Source organism: Enoplosus armatus, chromosome 2, assembly GCF_043641665.1.
Source record: "Enoplosus armatus isolate fEnoArm2 chromosome 2, fEnoArm2.hap1, whole genome shotgun sequence".
Classification (NCBI taxonomy): Eukaryota; Metazoa; Chordata; class Actinopteri; order Centrarchiformes; family Enoplosidae; genus Enoplosus; species Enoplosus armatus.
In genome coordinates this window covers 17,737,740-17,759,154 of record NC_092181.1, presented here as the reverse complement: position 1 = coordinate 17,759,154, position 21,415 = coordinate 17,737,740, and the positions used below count along the sequence as shown (strand labels likewise).

General features: G+C 39.3%; 3 protein-coding genes across 4 annotated transcripts; 1 reads left to right on the top strand and 2 right to left on the bottom strand.

The window, feature by feature from the left end:
• Positions 1-299: 299 nt before the first annotated feature.
• On the bottom strand, positions 300-5,313 carry LOC139298072 (N-acyl-aromatic-L-amino acid amidohydrolase (carboxylate-forming) B-like). The gene is made up of 7 exons (XM_070920910.1): positions 5,148-5,313; positions 2,881-3,107; positions 2,523-2,715; positions 1,471-1,564; positions 1,260-1,367; positions 1,049-1,161; positions 300-778 (listed from the first exon to the last, which is right to left on the bottom strand). The coding sequence occupies exons 2-7, from the start codon at positions 3,105-3,107 to the stop codon at positions 584-586; spliced, it is 930 nt and encodes a 309-aa protein (XP_070777011.1). The 5' UTR covers positions 5,148-5,313; the 3' UTR covers positions 300-583.
• A 5,371-nt stretch (positions 5,314-10,684) lies between these two features.
• Positions 10,685-14,810, top strand: tacr3l (tachykinin receptor 3-like). Its single transcript, XM_070912990.1, has 5 exons — positions 10,685-11,052; positions 11,811-11,999; positions 12,214-12,364; positions 14,293-14,489; positions 14,588-14,810. Exons 1-5 carry the CDS (start codon positions 10,685-10,687, stop codon positions 14,808-14,810), a joined length of 1,128 nt encoding a protein of 375 aa, XP_070769091.1.
• A 1,528-nt stretch (positions 14,811-16,338) lies between these two features.
• LOC139297016 (ecto-ADP-ribosyltransferase 5) lies at positions 16,339-20,309 on the bottom strand. Of its 2 annotated transcripts, XM_070919599.1 has the most exons (5): positions 20,175-20,309; positions 19,311-19,406; positions 19,013-19,100; positions 18,177-18,889; positions 16,339-16,923 (listed from the first exon to the last, which is right to left on the bottom strand). In XM_070919599.1, exons 3-5 carry the CDS (start codon positions 19,070-19,072, stop codon positions 16,839-16,841), a joined length of 858 nt encoding a protein of 285 aa, XP_070775700.1. In that variant the 5' UTR covers positions 19,073-19,100; positions 19,311-19,406; positions 20,175-20,309; the 3' UTR covers positions 16,339-16,838. The 2 variants fall into 2 exon arrangements, with proteins under 2 accessions (XP_070775700.1, XP_070775707.1); XM_070919606.1 differs by lacking the exons at positions 19,311-19,406; positions 20,175-20,309 and adding an exon at positions 19,213-19,233.
• Positions 20,310-21,415: the final 1,106 nt, after the last annotated feature.

Sequence of the window (21,415 nt, the reverse complement as noted above, 5' to 3'; positions counted from 1 at the left end):
TCTTACAGTGTATTGTCTATGTAGATTAGAGTACCAGGCCAGTTTTGATTATCTTCATGTGACAAACAATGGGAAGCCATTCTATTGTAAATTTTAAACTACCAGCGTGCCCGACTAAATCAAGTTAATAAACCTTTTCACCCTGCTCTCCCTTCAGAGCTTTTCTTTTCTTTGACAACTACATTTTTTGTAGCAACTGAGCAGATCCACTGGAATTCAGTTTTTGTAAAATCTTATGGCCTTGTAAAGATCCAAGTCAAGTCAAAACACACCAGCGAATAGTTTAAAGTGATCCATGTTTCCATTTATTAATTTTATTCATTATACATTGTGTTTTGCATCATTGGCACAGTGCAAAAAAAGATCAATGCCCTAGTATAGTTAATATGCAGGGGGTGGAGGATTATAACTCAGCAAAGTGCTGAAACAACTCTGCTGTTCCACATGAGCCTCCTCTTAAGCCTCTGTGAGGTAGTACTGTTGCAGAGCTGCTGTATTATCATCATATTATTATTTATGTGTCATTGCATAAGTTTGTGCATTTCCTCATTCTCTTCTAAAATCTTGATATCTCATTCTCTCTCTAGTCCTTCTTCACACAAATGGGCGGGAAGGTCAAAGTGGTCTTCCTGGCTAAATGGAAAGCAATCTTCTTCTCATAGTAGGCACATTCATTTACAAAGAAAGGGTAGAGCTCCTCTCCCTCATGCTTCGCCGTCTCCCTAGAAAATGACAGGAATATGGGGTCGCCTGGTTGGAGAAGCTTGAAGTCATTATCCTGGAAGAGACAGAGAAGGAAAGAGTTTGGTATTTACTGTTTGTCATAGTTTCCCACAGGTTCCTTGCTTTATCAATTCATGCATGTAAATTTAAATGTGTGGTATGTTTAAAGGAATACTTTGACATTTTGGGAAATGCGCTTGTTCGCTTTCTTGCAAGTGAAATGAGTTAAACCTGCAATAACAGATTTTTATTTTTATTGATTATAGCCGGTTTAAGTGAAGGCTAATGTGTGCATGCATCTTTCCCAGATGTGCTTGTCCTGTACCTGCAGCTGGGGGTGTATGGCAGCAGTAATCTCATTGGTGATAGGATCCCGTGGGTAGTCTACACTCTTCGCCAAAGTGTATGTTTCCACTTCACCTCCTTCAAAAGTACATCCTAGGAGCCAGAACAGCACAAGCTCTGTTACCACGAGTCTTGAACTTTTTTTGGGGGGGTTTTCTGACCCTTTAAATACCCGGGTCGTTGTTTCTTACCAGAATTGAATCCCTGAATCCATTCTACTGTGAGATCCACTGCCTCTTTCACCATGTTAAAGATATCAGCTCTGAGCACACCAGTGGGTTGAGGACCGACCTCTATCGCTGCAGAGAACAAGAGAAACAACTCAACATCTTAGACTTAAATCAATTCAAAAAAATTTCTTTACCTTTATGCGGACACAGACAGAGAGATACACATACTTACAGAAACCATGTTTGCCCACTGACTCGAGGGAATAAGCCTCAGAAACGGGTATGTCCAGCTGGATTGCTCTCACAGATGCAGAGGTTATCTTGCTCTGAAAACCAGACAGGTCGACTGTTTACAACACTGCATGCTTCAATGCAGCCCTTTGAGCTTTAACACCCAAGACATATACAGCTTGATCCTGGAATTTGCCCATAGAGTCAGATTTATATTGACTTGAGGCCATAATTACATGGTATGGAGTACAAACAGCATATATGCAAAGCAATAATGACAAAATAGTGATACCTGGCAGACATTTTTAAAAGACTAAACAAAGATTGCTTGAACAGAGGAAAACAAACAGTTTGTTTAATATAAATACATTTGTGTTCCTCTGAGGATGAATCCTAATCACTTTGATGATCCCCTGACTTTTCCTCTATCGCCATCATCAGGTCAAAATTTCTATTTGTCTCATACTTTGGCTTATGACTATACCAATACCTGCAAAACTAACCTCAGCTGTACACAAACAAATTTAAGGGATCCTTATCAAAAATATTTCTTCATGTTATGTGTTTATGTACAAAATGACTATCTGCAGATATTTCCTTATCACATTGTTTAAACTGAAATATCAATTATCAGTTGGGCTATGAGTCAATATGCTTGTATTCATAATTTCAAAAGAATTGTGATACTCGTCTCACATACACTTTTCATCACAATAGTTACAAACACTCTGATTCCTAAATCTTTAAATCTTCGCTTGGTGTTCCTAACTCCAAAGTTACTGTACAAATAGCCTGACTGTAATTTCTCTCCTCATGTTTTCACAAACTTATAACTATGATATTCTTTATGTTGCATATAAATAAAACACAGTATTTTCAGTATAATTAAACATATTTAAACTTGAAGTTTATGAGACCCGCAGTTCCTTTATGCTCTATGTTTGTTGTATTAAATCTTTGGCATCTTTACAGTCAAAGTCAGAAAGCTGCATGTCATGAAGTCAAATTGTATCCCTAAAAACATTTGTGAGGAAGACTCCATGACGCTCTCACCTGTATGTACTTGTAAATGTGCAGGGTGATCCAGTCTAAGGAGTAGAAGATGAGGCACAGGCCCATGTTAGCAGTGGTGTTGTGGAGATCGCAGAGCAGATCCACGGCGTGTTCGCTTCCTTTGGGCCCAAGCTGAGCATTCAGCTCTCGGGCTCGTCTCAACTCATAGGGTGTCGAGTCTGTTACGGGGGCGCTGGAAGCCAGAAGATGTAACAAAGAGTTTTCTCATACATGCATACTCTTGTTTAGCTGTTTTATTTTGCTATTACAAGGCAGGTTTATAGATCAGAGTTTTCAAACTTACAGATTCTCTTTTTAAACTATCTACGTTGAAGTTTTGGTAAACTTTTCAGCTTACCTCAGCAAGGCATTTGTGAAACAGCGGTTCAGATCTGTTTCTGTGTATCTTCTGCAAGCATCCACCGCACGTGGATTTGATAGGACAGTGGTTACAGAAACAGATCCGGCCTGATCTGCTATCTGTTTTTGCATTTCTCTCACCATGTACACCCCTGACATCTCATTTCCGTGGGTGCCGCCACAAATGGCAACACGGGACAGTGGCGGGAAAGAGACGTGCTCCATCTGTTAGCGGGAAAAAAAGAGGTTGTTTGATAAATATTGTCCTGTCTTATTTTTTCTAAAAACACCTGTTCCTCTGGCTGACCTCTCAGCAAGCCAATAAGTTTAAAAGTAAAGGTAAACATTCATGAAGTCTGACAAAACCTGTTTAAAATATAAACATGTTATATATAAACCAGACAGACGAGAGTAATCTGTGACTGGATGGTGAAATCAGTTTACTGATTACTGAACTTTCCTTCCTGTTGTTAATAGTTCAGTAAAGTATGTGTAGGCTAACTCAAGGAGAGACACGCTGACTTCAGGTGTTTGTTTGCCAGAGGAAGTCATAAACCTTAAATGTCTCTTGTGATTGTATAATTCACAAGATAATCTCTAACAGGGACGAAGGTCTTCAGTTTGTTGCTGGACAATCCCTGCAGCCTAATTTGGAGTGAGCAAACATGAAACCCCTCAACACTCATTTAAAAGCTGCTGCATAATGATGTTCTTTCGTACATTCATGAAGAAAAACATTCAACTCATTTTAGTGCCCAAACTTATTTTAGTTTAGTTTAAATTCATATGAAATCTTCTATTTTGCGTATCAAATATACGTAAATTATTTCTCAACCATTTGAATTTGGGTAAAATAGTAAAATAAAGGTGTGTTTCAGCTTGTGAACCATTGCCCCAAATCTGTTGGCATTCATTTGACATAGCTTTGTGTTGTAAGAGTGTTTTGAGAGCCTTGTTTGTTCTGTACTCTGAGAGAAGGTAACAGTCAGCGGATCCCCCAGGAGAGGAAATTCAAAGTTTCAAAGTTACAGTATAGTAACTGTAAGGAAGACTATACAGTATATGACACATACAAACTAATAGACACAATATAGACACAATATACACACAACAGCTTTTACATTTGCTGTGGTTTTCAGTTTTCAGAATGTAACTGAATGTGACATAACTACTAATGATAACTACTTCGTACTGCATAACATTATAATAATATATAATAATAAAATGCTAACATACGATTGTATACATTTATATTATTGTTCTTTTCCTGGATTTGGCCAGTGAATTCAGATTACTAGCTTTGGAGAAGTCTAAGAAGTTCTTATCCATTTCTGGATAACCCAAACCCATCCTCATTACAACATCTCTGTTTGTGTTTCGGACAAAACCACTTCAAAGTTCAAAAGGTTAACCAGGTTAATGAGTTTTTTTTTCAGCTGATGACCGTTACAGAGTTATAAATGCTTAGTTAGTTAGCAGTGCAGAGTAGGGTCTTAAAAGTTTAGAAATATAGGAATAGGAAGTGATAAAATTGATCTTAAAATCAAGTCTGTATTTAACCAGAATTAGATGTTCTGTTTTCATATTTTAGTCAGCAGTCTGGCTGCTGCATTTTGAAAATGTTGGCCTCATAAAAGGGCCTCTTAGATCCTCTTCCCTAACACTGCTCACCCTCCCAAGATTAACACTAAAAACCACAGGGGATCAAACATCTGCTGTCAGAGGCCCCAACTTGTGAAGGAAACTCAGTCACTGTCCTAATTTAAGTCTTGTCTGTAACTCATTTTATACAACTTCAGTTAAAGGCAGAATGAGTAGGATTTGTAAACACAACATCCAAAGTTGGCACCTCATCCCCGGCAAGACACGCTTCTAGTGGGTCATAAGTGATGATGGAGAGGAATTATTTTTGTCTGTACATTGTTTTTTTTAGGAAAATCCTACTCATTCTGCCTTTGAAGGATTTTATACACAGTTTGCATCTTTCACATTTCACACAGAAGAAACATATTATTATTGTCTGGGACACAGTTTCAAAGTGAGACTGTCTCAGATACAACAGGCTGCCATAATAACACCCATAAAGTAATGGAAAATAGTATTTGTCACAACCAGCCAACAGTCTGCATCCAAAGTGCTGTTCTACGCTGTTCAAGTTACATGATCAGCACAGAAAGACAAAACATTAACATGTAAATCATTTCCACCCACAAAATGTGCAAAGAAATGTGTGCAAGACACAGTGTTCACGGCTGCATGTCTTACCTTTCTGCCAAAACTCAGCCCTGCTTGGCACTCACTGAACGTCAGCAACCTTTGAACTTAGAGGGAAGTCGTATCAGGACAGTAATGCAGTATTTCATAACCTGCAAGTAAAACCAATACAGGCACTCCACAAGCTACTCAGAGCCATTAACCGTTGACAGGTACAAACCAGCTCGACTGTTTTCATTTACAGCCGGCCCTCCCACTTCCTTGTGTTCCTTGTGCTCTTTCCTGCGTCCCTCCTCTTTATGTTCTTCAGCTCAAATTTCAAGCAGTTAGACATTTTGTGACGTAACAGGAACAGGAGCTCTCTGTTATTTTATACCAAACCAGAAGGAGCCGCTCTGAGTGCTCTGTGGGCTGGACTGCAACTTTGGGGTGCCACAACAACAACAACAACAACAACAACAACAACCACCACAAAACTACATGCTATGTTAAGATGCTTCACTGATGCTTATACTGATAGAGATGACTGATTCATAGCAGCTTAGGGGTGTTTCATAACACTGGCTCTAAAAAGGCAGGGTTTATTGTTAAAATCTTGTCTTGAATTAATTTAACAAACTGAATGAGGATTGACTTGTTTCATGAAGCTGGTTTGGAGCTCATCTGAGTCAAATCTGGTTTATTTCATGACTTTGAAACAGACCTGAGACATCAAGCACTGATCACATCGAAGTGAAGAAAACGGACACGTTTTATAGCAGGACAAAAAGATATTTAGCATTTTTAAAAACTCAAGTTGGATTATGTTGCTTGGTTTGTGCACGTGAGATAACAGCCTTCATATGGTGTAAATACTGTTTAAACACCTTCAGTGGTTCTTTAATTTCACTTAAGTGACATTTCACAGGAAAAGAAATGGCTACAGCCATCAATGTTGTTTGTTAGCTTCTATTTTTTTTTTGCCTGAAAACTTACCAAGACCAGGCTTGTCTGGAGGGATCAGTTTCCATGGTAACTTAGGTCAATCTTTTTTAAACCTCCTTTATGAAACTATTTCCTGTATAATAAGCCTGATTTAGTGAACAAAACCTGGTTTAACTGGTAATCTTGCTTTATGAAACACCCCTCTGGACTGGAACACTAAAACAATTCCCAATAACTCGGTTGTTGCAGTCTATTAATTATGGGCAGGAGTGGATTTAATGTTTCGGTGACCAAAGAAAAAAAGAAGCTGCTAACTTTAAACCTGATCAAAGATCTGAAAAGTGCAGTTGGAGCAAGTAGCTCTCTATGATCTTCAACAAAAGATTTCTCCTACACAGGCGTCAAGTTTTCACCTCTAAACATTTCAGACTGTGTCATTTTAATACATTTTGAGGCTTTAAGAGGCAAAACTATCCAATATTTCACGTAGAAATAAAGATTAAAGACCAATCTGAAAAATGAACTTCAATTTGTATCCAAGAACTAAGTTTCTTCATCTCTCCTGTCCCAATAATCATCTTGTGACCCATTGGAGGGCTCCTGAACCTTAGGTTGGGAATCACTAATCTAGTAAATGTTAAAATGTCTATTACCTCACATCTTTCACATCTTTCCCCTCCACATAACCCTCCGGTCTCTTCCATTTCTATCAGTCTCTCTCTCTTCAGAGAAGTGCTAAGCTGCATTTAGACATGTAATCCTGTCGGATCAGTCACTTGATCATAAGCTGCTTCCTCTCACTGGTTCACTCTGCCACTCTGTCTCTCATCCTCTCCTTCTCTCTGCCAGTTCAATCAAATCCAGTGGATTTCATTTCGCTTCAGTTCATTTCATATCAGTTAAACCCAACAAGCTTTAACAGCATGAAATTCGTGAAAACTATATTGCCAAAGTGACTAAGAACAATTAATTAAAAAACACCTGCTGGCAGAGGAGACGTCTGTCTTTGTTCAGCTCTTTTGACCTTTAACTTGTTGACATCTGACCTTTAATTACATATATAATAAAGCCTTACAGTTTCAGATAACATTTTGACAGTGTTTTATTTTGGAGGACCTTTCAGCAGTTCCCTTTGAGCTTCTGCTTTAAAGGTTGAATTATGTATGTTTTAAAGTTTTGATTTATGCGTACCCAGGACGTGTTCATATACATGTATTTCTGATAATCACAATACACATTTTTCACCCTCATTTTTGCTGCAAGAAGATGGCAGAAAAGCTCTCCAGCCCAACAATCAATGTGCAATTTTCCCCATTGTAAGAATTATAATATTATATAATAACCAAACACTTCCTCGAGGTGTTCAGTTGTACTAAAAGACATTCTAGGAGTCTAGGAATTTTATGTTAGCAGTCTAGGCTGTTTTCCAGTTACATTTAAAAGCTAACTTTGTTAGCAGCTACTTTGCACAGTGTAGCCAGGAGCTACATATAGGTAGGCGTGCATATTGTCTTCGGGTTCTCGGATCTTTAGCTCCACCCTCTCGTCCAAATATGGTCACTTCTCGTTCCAAAAAAACAAGATGGCGACGACCAAAATGCCAAACTCGAGGCTTCAAAACGGTAGTTCACCATCCAATGGGTGACGTCACGGTGGCCACATCCACTTCTTTTATACAGTCTATGTGCGGGACACAATGACCTCAAATAGCAACGAGAAGAGACATCACTGCCCTCCAGTGGTGGAAAATACACAAAAACATTTACAGGACAGTATTTGAGTACACTTTTAAACTACACATATGTTTACTTTTCTCCACAGGATTGTATTGACTGGATGGCACTCCCGTATCAAACTCCTCTTGTCAGTCAATTTCACCGTTGCTTTACGCAGATCAAACGTCATCCTGTTACACGCAGATCAGACAAAGAGACTCATCTCCCCCTGCTGTCGCCTCCCTTGTGATTAAATGATCCCTGAATTATTCATAAGAAATAGGGGAAAAATCTTTTTTTGATGCAGCTAATGATATTATAAGCTGTTACTTAATAGCTTGTGACCTTTTTAGTATGGGGGGACAGGGCGTGTTTAGAAGAGGTTTGAACAGTGACATTTGAGACAGGGAGTGGCCCAGAAGAGGTGGCCTCTGGGTAATGAGGTCTTGCTGAGAGGAAACAGACTTTTTGACCTTTTTGTGGTCTTTTCCCAGCGTGCATCGCTTGTATGTGTTTGTGTGTTTGTGTGCTCTAAAGAGACTAACCCATAAAATCAGAACCTACCTGTCTACTTCCATACGCTCAGAAAATGTGTTCATGTAGGGGATGCCAACCTATAAAGGCCGGACATGACAATATGAGTATGGACATGAAACAACACAAAGCAGCTCCTAAAAACAGTCGCAGCAGGAACACTTTAAACTAATTGGCAGTTGTACCCAGCAGGAGGAAAATACACTAATTGGGCATTTTCTCTGTGAGGCAGACGCCTTCACTGACCCCAATTTGAAACCTTTTCAGCATCTGACGTGTTACCTCTGTGGTGAGTTTGATTTTTGACAAAAGCATTTTAACAGCAACCAGATGAAGCCTGCGTTATGTTCAGCAAGTACTGCTAAGCACAGAGCAGAGTTAACATGTAGTGTGTTCTTTACAATGAGGTTTTTTAGTTTTATTCCACAAACAAACTCAAGAAATTATAGTTTTATTGTTGTGTTCATGTCATATTGGATGGATGGGAAAACACTGTGCATTGACAATATAACCTCATATCCATTAAATGTGGGTTTAATTACATTGACTGACTCTTTGCTCCTGATCCTTCAATATGGAGTAGCTGTCAATACTGAGTCTGATCTGACATCTATTTGTTGTTTGTAGTTGTCCTACATAACACAGCTGCACAGTGCATCCTTTGTCTAATACTTTGTCTCATAATCTTTCTACGGACACAGCATTATCTTTACTAAAAAGTTTCCTTTTTGTGCCTCACAATGTTAAACTTTAATCAATATCTCGGATCATCCGTCACCTTTTGCACAATCTTCCCTCTTGTCTGTTGTTGAGTCTGTTCAGCCTGCAGAGAGAAAAAGTTTGGAGGTGAAACATGAAGAGATGTGTTCTGAACATAAATGTTACACTGAAAAACATTCAGAGAAAGTCAAATTTAATGGCCTTTACACTTGATCTGTTTTGAGCTTCTGGTTACATAATACACACCAACCTACAAAAACTCCTACAGCTATAAGCTTCGTTTTGATGACACAGCTATTAAGGATTAAATGTACCTCAGTCGGGCTCATCCAAGGCCTCAGTCAGGTTTAATGCCGGACATGACAGTTTCCTCGTTTGGAATGAAACAGCTCGGACATTTGCGTTTGAGTTTAGAAGTGAAAGTCTTTATTTGAAGAGCAACAGTAGCTAATAGTCTCATGGGGCTGGACAAGAGGAAATACACACCTATTGATCTGATGGATGCTCTTATTGTAACTTCATTTGGACTAAATTATTATGAAATGTAATTAATTACATTTCCTTAAGTACTGCAGTTAAGTAAAAATTTGAGGTACTTTTCTATACATGCCACTTACTTCTTCTCCACTGCATTTCAGAGGGAAATATTGCACTTTTTGTAGTTACTTTACAAATTAAGATTTTTGCATACAAAACATACGAATAGCTTATAACATAAATTAAACAACCCAGCAGTATATACAAGTACATCTGAAACATCAATTGACAGAAACTTAATGGGCAACCATTTTGATAATCGTCATTTTTCTTGCAAAGATGCCAAATATTTCATGGTTCCAGCTTTTCAAATGTGAGGATTTGCTGCTTTTCCTTTTAATTTTAATTTGATCAATTTCAATACATATTTAATGGTTTTGAGGTTTGGACTATTGTTTGGACAAAACAAAGCATTGTGAAGGTGCAGTTTTGCATAATCGTGTCCTCACTATTCAATCAATAAATTATAAAATAATCAGCAGATTAATCCATAATGAGAATAATCATTAGAGTCCTAAAATAATAAAAGATTTGCTCCACCACAACCAACTACAACAGTAAAATCCTGCTTTTTCATTAATGCATGAGTAATAATAATTTAAGATGTATAATAATATATCAGGCACAGTTGAGTACTTTTACTTGTAATTCTTTCAGTACATTTTCCTGATTGTACTTTAAACAAGCAGGACTTTTACTTGTAACAGAGTATTCTTACAGTGTGGTATCAGTACTTTTACTAAAGTAAAGGATCTGAATACTTCCTCCACCACTGCACATTTGTGAGCAAAAACTGCGAAAACAGAAACCATAAATGTGCTTATATCTCATACTATAATAACAGATTTAAGTATGAATGTTTTAATATAGCCTGCATGTTCTGCTCAAGTGAGCTCGGCAGCCTTTGATAGATTTACCTGATCAGGGAAGGTGCCAGGCTGAAAAAAAGAAATCTGATAAACTGTATTTATGTGTTTTTATAGTCCACTGCGTGTCTGTTAGTGATGGCAGGGAGCGGCAGCATCAGGACCACTCTGTCTGTCTCTCCGGTCACATGTTGGCACTCCGGCGCGTAAGTTGCGCATCAGTGGTGCAAAAGTGATTTATGTCGCCTGCCAGCTGCGGAGTGAAACAGATCCGTCTGAGGACACTTGAGGAATGGCCTCTGAACGGGACGGATCCAACACGACCAGAAATCTGACCAACCAGTTCGTGCAGCCGGCGTGGCGCATCGCGCTGTGGTCGGTGGCTTACAGCACCGTGCTGGCGGTGGCGGTTTTCGGAAACCTGATCGTGATTTGGATTATTCTGGCGCACAAGCGGATGAGGACCGTCACCAACTATTTCCTGCTGAACTTGGCTTTCTCCGATGTGTCGATGGCCGCGTTCAACACGCTCATCAACTTCATCTACGCGGCTCACGGGGAGTGGTACTTTGGAGAAGTGTACTGCAGGTTTCATAACTTCTTCCCGGTCACCGCTGTGTTCGCCAGCATCTACTCAATGACCGCGATAGCCATCGACAGGTAGCGATTTAAGATAATATCATACAGAAGGCGTGGAAGTGATAATTTCAGTTTTCTGTTACTATAAAAGTGTCTGCATGCCTCCAGATTATTTTACAATTTACATTTCACGATCACTTCATTTCATTTAAGAATAGCCTACATTAAAGATTGAGGGTTGTTGCAGGGCTCTGAATGAAAATGACAGGATGTGTGACCTCTGTATATCAAGAGAGGATCAATATATGCACATACACAGTACATGTGATGACCCTAATTAATTATACCATAGGAAAAAAAGTTTATATTCTTCTTATTTTCTGTTGTTTTCTGTCTTTTTACTTTGAAACATGGTCTAGTATTCAGTTGTAAAAATTGGAAAACTGGAAACAAATGCATCCTGATTTGACTTGATTAACTACAACGTTAATGAATATTGACATGAGTGTACTTCAGAGCATTCATGCTTAATGTGTGTGAGTACGAGAAATCAGTGATGAATAATAGAAGTATCATCACTAATGACTTAATAGGTCTTTTCAGTGCTGTGATTTCAAAAAGTAGTTTGACATTTTCCTGAACCATTGACCCACTTTATTAAACAGCTTGTCTTTAGACAGATATTGTGAGTGTCACAGTAACCTCTTCTGCACAATGGCAGCCGTGATAATGGCCATGCCTTTAAGTGCAACATACTGAAACTGTTATGTTTTTATAATGTTTGCATTTACCAGCTTATGGTTATAGCTCTGGTTGATGCCGTGACCTCTGACCTGCAGGTACATGGCCATCATCCATCCCCTGAAGCCTCGTCTGTCAGCGAAGGCCACCACAGGAGTCATCGTCTGTATCTGGAGTCTGGCCGTGGTTCTGGCCTTCCCTCTCTGCTACTTCTCCACCACCCGAGCTCTCCCCCGCAGGACCCTCTGCTACGTGGCCTGGCCCCGCATGGCCGACGACCCCTTCATGTGAGAACGCTGACAGTCAAATCCCTTTTCTCCAGATTATGTCAAGCTCCATCATCACTCTCATAACAAAGCCGGGCTGTAATCTTGTTTCTTGTATGTAAAAGTTCTCTATGCATCATCTGGTTGTTTCTACCATTAACTCCAGATCATCGTTCACCTCCTCTTCATCGTGTTTGTATAAATACACTGGTGATGTGTTTCTCCACTTTTGCAGGTATCATATCATAGTGACAATTCTGGTCTACGTGCTGCCCTTAGTGGTGATGGGCATCACTTACACCATCGTGGGGGTGACTCTGTGGGGAGGGGAGATCCCTGGGGACTCATCTGATAACTATCATGGGCAGCTCAGAGCCAAGCGGAAGGTAAACGCCACTTTTATTTAATCAATTTACACTCTATGTTATAAACACATTTTCTCTATTATTTTTGTTTATGTCTTTGGAGGGGAGACCAACTGGTGTATTTGTAACCAGAGTATGTGCACAGGTAAAAGGTTTTGCCTCAAATGTAAATTATGAATCAAGTTAAGATTGTTCTTGAACAAAGACTTTAATGTATTCTCTTACTGAGCATTATAATCTCCCAGGAGCAGAGGCACCAGTCCACAGCAGAAATAATGCTCAACAGATCTCTGCTGGTTGGGGAGGAAGCAAAACACATAAAAACACATGAAAACACTGTGGACCACTTACAGCATCGATCATGCACTTTAGTTCAGTGCTGTGAAGGTAATTCACACTCTGAAAACCACAAACTGAGAAAATTTACTTTTATAGTGAGTACAGGTGCACTTTATGTTGTCATGTATTAATGTAGACTTTTGCAAACTTAAGTTTGTTGTTGAATTACAGCTGCAGCCTAGAAGAAGAAGAAGAGAGAAGTGTCCAGAGGCACTTGTTCCGCTGTAGTTAGACGTCATCAGCCAGACTTCACAGTGTGCTCTGCAGCAGCGACTGTGAGGTTCGGGTCAAACAGGGATTAAGGTCGTCACAGCTGTCATTACGAGCATCTATCACGACAGCCCCAGGATTAACGCTAAAGAGTACAATTTATTGATAAACATCACAAATACTGCAGGTTAACATGTCGGATTATTCAAAGAGACTGGATCAGGCTGCGGAGGATGTTTTGGATTCAATTATGTAAATAATTCCCTAAATTATGTACCAGCAACTTTTTTTTTTACAAAGGCCAAATTACACTCATCAATTTTATCTTAATAAAACTCATATTTATCCTGTAAAATGGGTGTAGTGAAGTAAGAAACAATGTAAACTACAAAATAAAACTAACAGTAACTTGGAAATAGAGTTACCCCCTAAGACTTACATTAGGAGTACACACACACACACACACACACACACACAAACACACACACATTCAGTGCACAGAAATAGAGGAAGAGACAGGTGCAGGTTTGCCATTTGCAATTTTTTTTACAGGGCTTTATGGAAGGAAATAATCATCAGAGGCTCAGGTTGCAGGCAAAATTGAGTTGAGAGATAAAAGAGATTTATAAATGTCAGGAAACAAAGCTACAAGACAATGCCAGGCTCGATTCAAAGGCCCACGCTGACAAGTTGCTATCTGGACTGGAGATAAGAGGAAGTCGCTCTCATCTCCGTCTAGCAGATGAGCTTCTGTTGGAGGTATAATAGCTGCCCTGCTCCTTTTAACCTCCCACAGCTCTGTATTGTCCTGCGACACACTGATGAGTCCTGTGCCGCTCTCTCATCCATCCTACCTGGAACCTGCTGGGTCTGGTGCGTCACCGCTGACCTTTCCCTCTCTTCGTACGGCAGCCGTTCTGGACTGAAATGCAAACGCCATTGTGATCAGAATGAAGGAAAACAGACAACATACTCGCTACTTCAGAGATGATGGGCCTATAATGAGCTGCCATGGCTTCAAACAGTCAAAATCACAGTGAAATGGCATTTTGAGTGTTTGGCTTCCTTAATTTGATGTTTTTCCAGTTGAAGAGGATGGACACGGTGCAGGGAGGAATATTTTGGAAGTTTAAAACAATGGGACATCAGTCAGTTTCAACCCTCCTCCCAGACTACAACGATGTTTTTTACACAGAAAAGGCATTTCAAATATTAAACATTACACATTAAACAACAACAGTCTCAGCAACCTCGTTTTCGTTCAATTGACAAACAATTATGTCACAAACACACATGTGCTTGACTGCAACACTGCGGCCGTTCGTATACATAAGAAAAGTGTATAATTGGATTGCTGTCCTGCTAATCAATGTAGTATATTTCTCTCCTTTCTCTTGCAGGTGGTGAAGATGATGATCATAGTGGTGGTGACCTTTGCCCTCTGCTGGCTGCCCTATCATGTCTACTTCATTGTGACGGGTCTCAACAAGCGTCTGAGCAAGTGGAAGTACATCCAGCAGGTTTACCTGTCAGTGCTGTGGCTGGCAATGAGCTCCACCATGTACAACCCCATCATCTACTGCTGCCTCAACAGCAGGTGAGTGCAAATAAGTCTCCCCCACAACCTGAAAAATTGTATATACTGTACACGTACACAGCAGCATGATTACATGTCAGGGGTGGATTTGGGTGCAGGTTCCGGGCCGGCTTCAAACGGGTTTTCCGCTGGTGTCCCTTTGTCCGGGTCTCAAGCTACGATGAGCTGGAGCTCCGAAACACAAGACTTCGACCGGGTCACCAGAGCAGCATGTGCACCCTCTCTCGGGTCGACACCAGCATCCTCAGCAAAGACAAGAGCACCTGCTCCCGAGGACACAGGCCGAGACTGAACTCTGAGCCCAACAATAAAGACACCTAGTCGTCTCCACTGGACTCACTCCAGCTGAACGCTCACTAGATTTCTGTGACACATAATTTTGAGCTGACAAATACTGATTGGACTGCTTTTTGTTTACTTATAGAGCTTATAAGGGCTTTTATGGGGGAGACATGACAAGATACTGCGTGAGGTGAACAGGTGAAAATTAATAAAGTAAAATTGAATTGAGTTTTGACAAATAATTAAAAACTTGTGTGTCATCCTGTTGTACTACACACAACAATCCACCTGATATCTTTTGACATGAATGCCTTTCATTGATTTGAAGTTTATTTTAGAGGTTCATTTGTTTTTAATTATAAAATGCTGCTTTTTATTAAAACAATCCTAAAATGTATCTGGGTGGGCTTGTTTGTGTAAATAGACAAAATAATGTGAGGCAATTCAATTTAGCAAAATCCCCCAAAAAAGATTATTTCAACCAGTCATGTATGTGTGTATTTTCTAACATTGGTATTACAGAAAAGTATTCAGCATTTCAATAGTACATTTGGTCACTAAATACATCATATTTGCATACATTGCTTACACAGTTTATGTATTTACTTTCTTGGGTTTGATTAATTTTACTCTACTGAACTTCTGTTGATGGTTGATGGTTTGAGCCAAGGTATTTTAACTGTCTGTGTGATTATATTACATATATTTTAAATGTGTTTCTGATATATAGCTGTCATATATCTTTTCATTATTATAGAGAAATGAAGATACTTTGTCAGCATCATGAACTATATACTTTAAGCTGCTTCTGACAGTGGTTTAATGTTACATTCAGTGTGCTATTATATAACGTGCTGTACTCACTGTATATTTTCATGCCATCAGACCATTACTCAGTGGATTTGAACAGTATTAATGCTGCTCTACCAGTGATAATGCCCTTAAATCTATTACAGTGTCACTGATATTAAACGATCCTGGTTGGACACTACATCGCATTTTATGACAGAATGTAAATTCACAAGTGCTTGCTGCTGTAAGTTTTGTTAGTTAGAGAAAGCATGTGCCATTTTTAAATTTTGAAACTTTTTGGGAACTGTTATAAGAGCTACCGTAAGTATGATGATTTTGTATATAGTAAGTGTTCGTACAGTATGTATTATAATATTTGGATATTGCGGTGCAGACTCAAACCCTAAAGAGACTAAATCAAGATATTGTGGCTTTAGAAGCAGTTATACACTGGAAGTACAGTATTTTATCAACAGCCGCTGGCTGCTGTGACTGTGAGCAGCATCTCAATGATCTGGTAGAGAGGCCGACAGGTTTACACTCACAGAGTTGTCACAACTCTCACAACGGCAAACAAACCCCAGGTGACTACACAGTAAATCACTGGAAGCTGGTTCAACTTAAAAATGTACATTTGCAACCTAAAATATGTGAGTTAAGTGAGCTACACTGTTTGCACACTGCTGTTCTTGTAGTTGTCACATGAAAAGATGCTCAAAGGTCAGTCCCGGAACGTCATGACATACGGGTGTAAAAAGTATGAGGCAAGACAAGGTACAGTTCAACCAGTTTATTTGTTTATGTATTTCTAAAGCTCATACATCTAAAGGCTGATATTAACAGCTAAAATCGGCTTATTTTGGGGCACCCTGGTGGCCTTGGGGTGCACGTGCTCCACATACTTGGCTCCCGTCCAGCCAGCGACCTTTGTTGTATGTTGTTTCCCTCCTCTCTTTCTCTCGCTCTCTCTCCCTCCACTCATTTCCTGTCATCTCTCTACTGTACACTCTAATAAAGGCATTAAATGCGCCCAAAAAAAATGTATCTTATCTCAGAAAATATTGACATTGGGATATATTTTTGCTGAAAGAAAAGTAAAAATATGGTAGAAGCAATTAAAAAACAGTGACATGACTATATTTGTGCAGCAGTCTATAAAAGCCTGTAACACAGTGATTAGGAGACATCACAGCAGAAACAGATACCTGGACAAACAAAGACCTGTTTTGTGTTGTAATAACTCTCAGAGCAGTCTGAGATGCTAATTGTTTTTGCTCAACAGTTAAAGAAAAAAAGAGATAAAGCCACAAGCACCAAGGTTGCCTCTGGCTTTATCTGGGTGGAGACACCAGTTGGGGACCTAGAGAGACGGAAACAAAGAGAGACAGATGAATATCTTATATAGAATACATTGTAATATTCAAATACCTTAAAGGCCCTGGAAACCTTTTTTCTCAAGCAGCTTCTTCCTACGAGCAAGGTGGTCCTACATGAAGTGAACATTTCACTTGAAGTGGGCGGGGCTCGGCTGGAAAAAGATGATGCCACCTGCCTGTGAGCACCAATCAGAAATTAGCAACACCTGAATGAAAAATCTGATGAAAGTTGTTTGCTAATGTTGTCAGCGCTGGCGATCAGAGCGATCAACAACAACAACAACACACAAGGGCATAAAGTCCTGTTTTTGTTCCGCTCAATTTAACTGTTCCAGATTAATTCGCTAAAAGAGCACTAAACTGTGTCCTCTTACTGTCCAACCACCAAAATCCAGATGGGAGAAGCTCTGAGTTGATCAAAATGTCAAAAACGCTCATCTGAGTTGCCTTCTGTTTTTTCCATGCACTCACTGTATTTAAGCTTTGCAAGCAGTAGCGAGTGATTAGCCAACTTTTAGCCAAGCTGGCCTGCCTTCTTGGTGGAGGTTGTTGGGGCTGCATGCAGCTTGTGAGGAAAAATCATTCAGCTGTTTTTATTTACAGATAATTCTCTTAGACAGACACTAGAGCTAAGGAAATGGTAGTTGAAATTTGTTTTATAAAACATTTTTTATATAAGATAATATTTATCAAGGACATTATAGGTGATTATTGGGTTGGTGCAGAAATACAGAAATGTATGTGGCTTTTTTGGGTATATCAACATTATTATGGAAAACACGATAACCAATTAATAATCCTAATGTATTATTTCTGACAGATACCAAACGTACGCTCTTGCCCACACAACCTTTAAGAAGCTGATTAGTTTGGCTATTGAGTGTTAAACTCTCTTTTTCAAACATTTGATTGTTGCTTATTTAGTCATTAATATTTAAGGTTTTAGAGAAGTACTAAAGTTCTGAGACTAGGTTTTCAAGGGCTATAATTCAAAATTCTTCATTATGTGGAACTTTAAGGGACTATTTCTGGTGAAGAGCAGTTTAAATGTATACACAGTTGGGTAAAACTATGTGGTCTTTGTAACTATTTCAAATACTTGGTGCCAAACAATTCTTCTTCTTTTTTTGTTTTGATAAAGAAATCTGATACAACTTTATAATCCCAAGATCACTGTTTGTTAATAATCATGGGATTGAGCAAAATGTTTCATTTTTAGCAAGAAAATTTGTCTTACCGTGAAAACATGTAACAGTTGTGTGAGCTGTCCAGTCTTGAGGTTTTCAAAACGATCTCAGTGTAATCAAAGTCGTCTGCATCAGTTTTGGTATGTACCTCCTCCACAGTGAACACTTCAGCTGGAGATAAGAGTGCCATGTCCTTCTCGTCACCACATATGTTGTCTCCCAGGATGGCAAAGAAGCAAGAGGTGATGTTAAAGATGACTTGCCCCTCCAAATCTTCCCATCGCTTTAGCACACTAAAGCTTGAATGAGCTGTCGTGAACCCTCCAAATCTCACCTCTGTGCCCTTTTTTGCTGTGTGTTTTCTTTCTGGGAGAACATACAGAGACTTGCACTCCTTAGGTTTCAGCAGCGTCATGGAATCCATCAGCAGGAAGTGAAGAGACTTGAAATGGAAGTGGTCTTCATAGACGCTAACGTTTACGCCCAATGTCTCCACTGCGTTGTCAAAGGTGTTTCTAAAATCTGTATCTCCATTAACAAATGCCAAAAGTGCTGCAGTATGTTCTTTTATTCCTCCAGGGATCAGCTTTGAACACTGTGTATTTGTATTCCACGCTTTCTGGAATCCCTCACTTCTGTTTAGCTCTTGTCTTAACAGGCCTGAATGGATAAACTTCTCCATGGCCTCTTCACGGCATCCAATGTACATGTCATCTACAACATCTGGGGCCATGTCCAGTAGTTTTGCGCTCTTTGCGGTCACCTTTAATTGAGTATGGAATTCAAAACACAGTTTTAAGAGAAGAGAATATATATATATATTTATATTTTAACATGATATCACAACAGGTTTTAAATGGCTATTTGTAAGAGAAATAACATTTACTTTGTAGTAGAGAGCTGTGAGAATGATTGCAGCAAGAAGCAGTTTTCTTCTGTCCCACATTCTTCTTGTCTTCTATCTGCACAGACCGCTGAAACAGAAATCAAAGAAAAGCATTGCAGGACCAAACTTGAATAAAAAGTTCCATGATGCCATACACAGTCCAGAAATGGGATGATCTGGCTTGTTGCTCAAATACTTACTGTTTAGACAAACCCCCCGATCTACCCTTATCAGTTTCCCTTCCTACGACAGAGATAAACATAAATTGCAAATTCTGAGAATGTTGAAAGGCACATACCTTAAACCAGGAAAATTAATCTCTGGGAGCAACTCAAAAAATCAAGTCCATGTACGTCAAACTGCAGGGGTGTGAACACTGTCAGCAGAACACTGTCTGTGGGAAGTGGAAAAACCTTATCTCATCAAGCAACTCCTTCTCCTTTCCTGTGGAAGGAAATAACATGCCACTGGGAGCCCCAATGTCGAGTTATTTATTCTGCTACAGCTACTGAGTTACTGTAGTAAGCTTTTGCTGATTTTGAGATGTTTTTATAAACCATATAAACCTAAATGGTAAAGCCCAGCAATAAACTACACATCAGTATTGCAGTTTAACTTCCAGCTTTTCTGGCAATGTCTTTCAGCTCTTAGCTTCTTTAGGTAATGCACTTCAGCTTCCAACTCTGCCAGTTTTACATTTCACCTTCAAGGTTGCTCAGCAGTGCAGTGCAATGCATTCGGGCTTGAAGATTTTTCAGGTAAGCCATTTCATGTTTCTTCATTTTCAGCAGTGATTTGCAATTTATTTTAGCTGTCAGCATTCACATGCATTTTCTAGTTGGTGTGAATGCTGACACACACTATTGTTTCTCTGTATTATTAGTGTGAATTACCTGCAGCAGTTTGTGTCTACTAAAATGTTGAGGAATGGCCTTTTGTCCAACTAAATAGCTAGACTAGCCCCTAGTTACTTTATTGGTGCACGCAGCTACTTCATAAATCAGTCATATGTTGCATTGGAAGGAATGCACAAATGCTACTGTTTGAATGTAGTACAGAACCTTTTAATAAAATGTTCAAAAAGTAGTTAAAGAAAATTGAAAGGATCCTTTTGTTCCCACTCCATATTCTACTGTTGATACATACAAACACAAATACTTACCTGATGGCTGTATACTGTATGGTGGTGTTTTCTTTTGTGTTCCCTGGAGGCTTGTGAACAGCTAGTTCCTATTTTACAAGGTTATGTTCCACCTCTTGACCTCCTCTCATTTTCATCCTTCCTTGCTGGTACAGTATGAGCCTGCTGAAGCTCAGATTTGCAGAGCACTGACTCCATGGTAACAGCACATTTTTCTAATTCATGACTGTTCAGTTTGAGTGGGAGGAGCAGGAAAAGGATCGTTAGATTGACAACATCCCATACTGGGATCCAATTTCATAGAAATGCATTTCATTTATGCATGTAAGTGCTTTACATGGCAATAAAACATTACAAATAATCACGTATAAGAATGTATAGTGAATAATAAAGTGAATTTAATGTAATTTAAATACAAAGACTGTTTCAAAGTTTACTGATTGTTGTTAACAAAGTATAGCCTTTTTTTTGCCTTATGATTAACTTTCTTCAAACTTCAATGATCCCTCTGATGAAATTAGGCCATGAAAGGATATTAAACGTATCCACAACACTGCATTAAAGGATATACCATACAACCAACACTTACATCACCAAATACAGTTTGTTATTACAAGTCTGTGTGTCATATACGCGGGTTTATATTTATATTTATGAAAGCAACCGCAGCTACTGTTGTTTTTCTTTTTATTGCCTTGTACACCCATGTACACGTCATTCGTTGTGAAAGGCTTTTACTTTGAAAAATGCAGCCGGAAGTATTTGATAGTGACACAGTGCGCCTACGCTGCCTGTAACGTTACTTTAAGCGTCTCCTCCGCTTTATTTTATCATTAGGCTAAACGGTGTTAAATCTAATAAACAGTACAGGCTGGAATACAAACTGGGACAGTCAAACCCAGAATTCTTGTCTGCGGTGATTCCGTTCCGGAAACAGCGCTATTTCCGGTTCCAGACGCGCCAAGTTTGTGTTTATATTTCTGTTACAACCTGTTTTCACCGAGGGAGAAGCGTCTGGGTGGACTATTGACATAAACACAACGGCAAGATAACCTACTGGGCTGTTTTACCATTGCACCATTAACTAATGGTGAGTTATGGCCATCTTACTCTTACAGACGAATAAGCTAACGTTAAAGTTATGCTAGCCAAGTCAACGTTACAGCCTACATTAGCTAGGACACTCAATTAACGTCTCAGCTCTGTTCTTTAGGCTGTAACGTTACTTCCGTACGTTAGTCTGCTGTGGTTGAAGAAATATT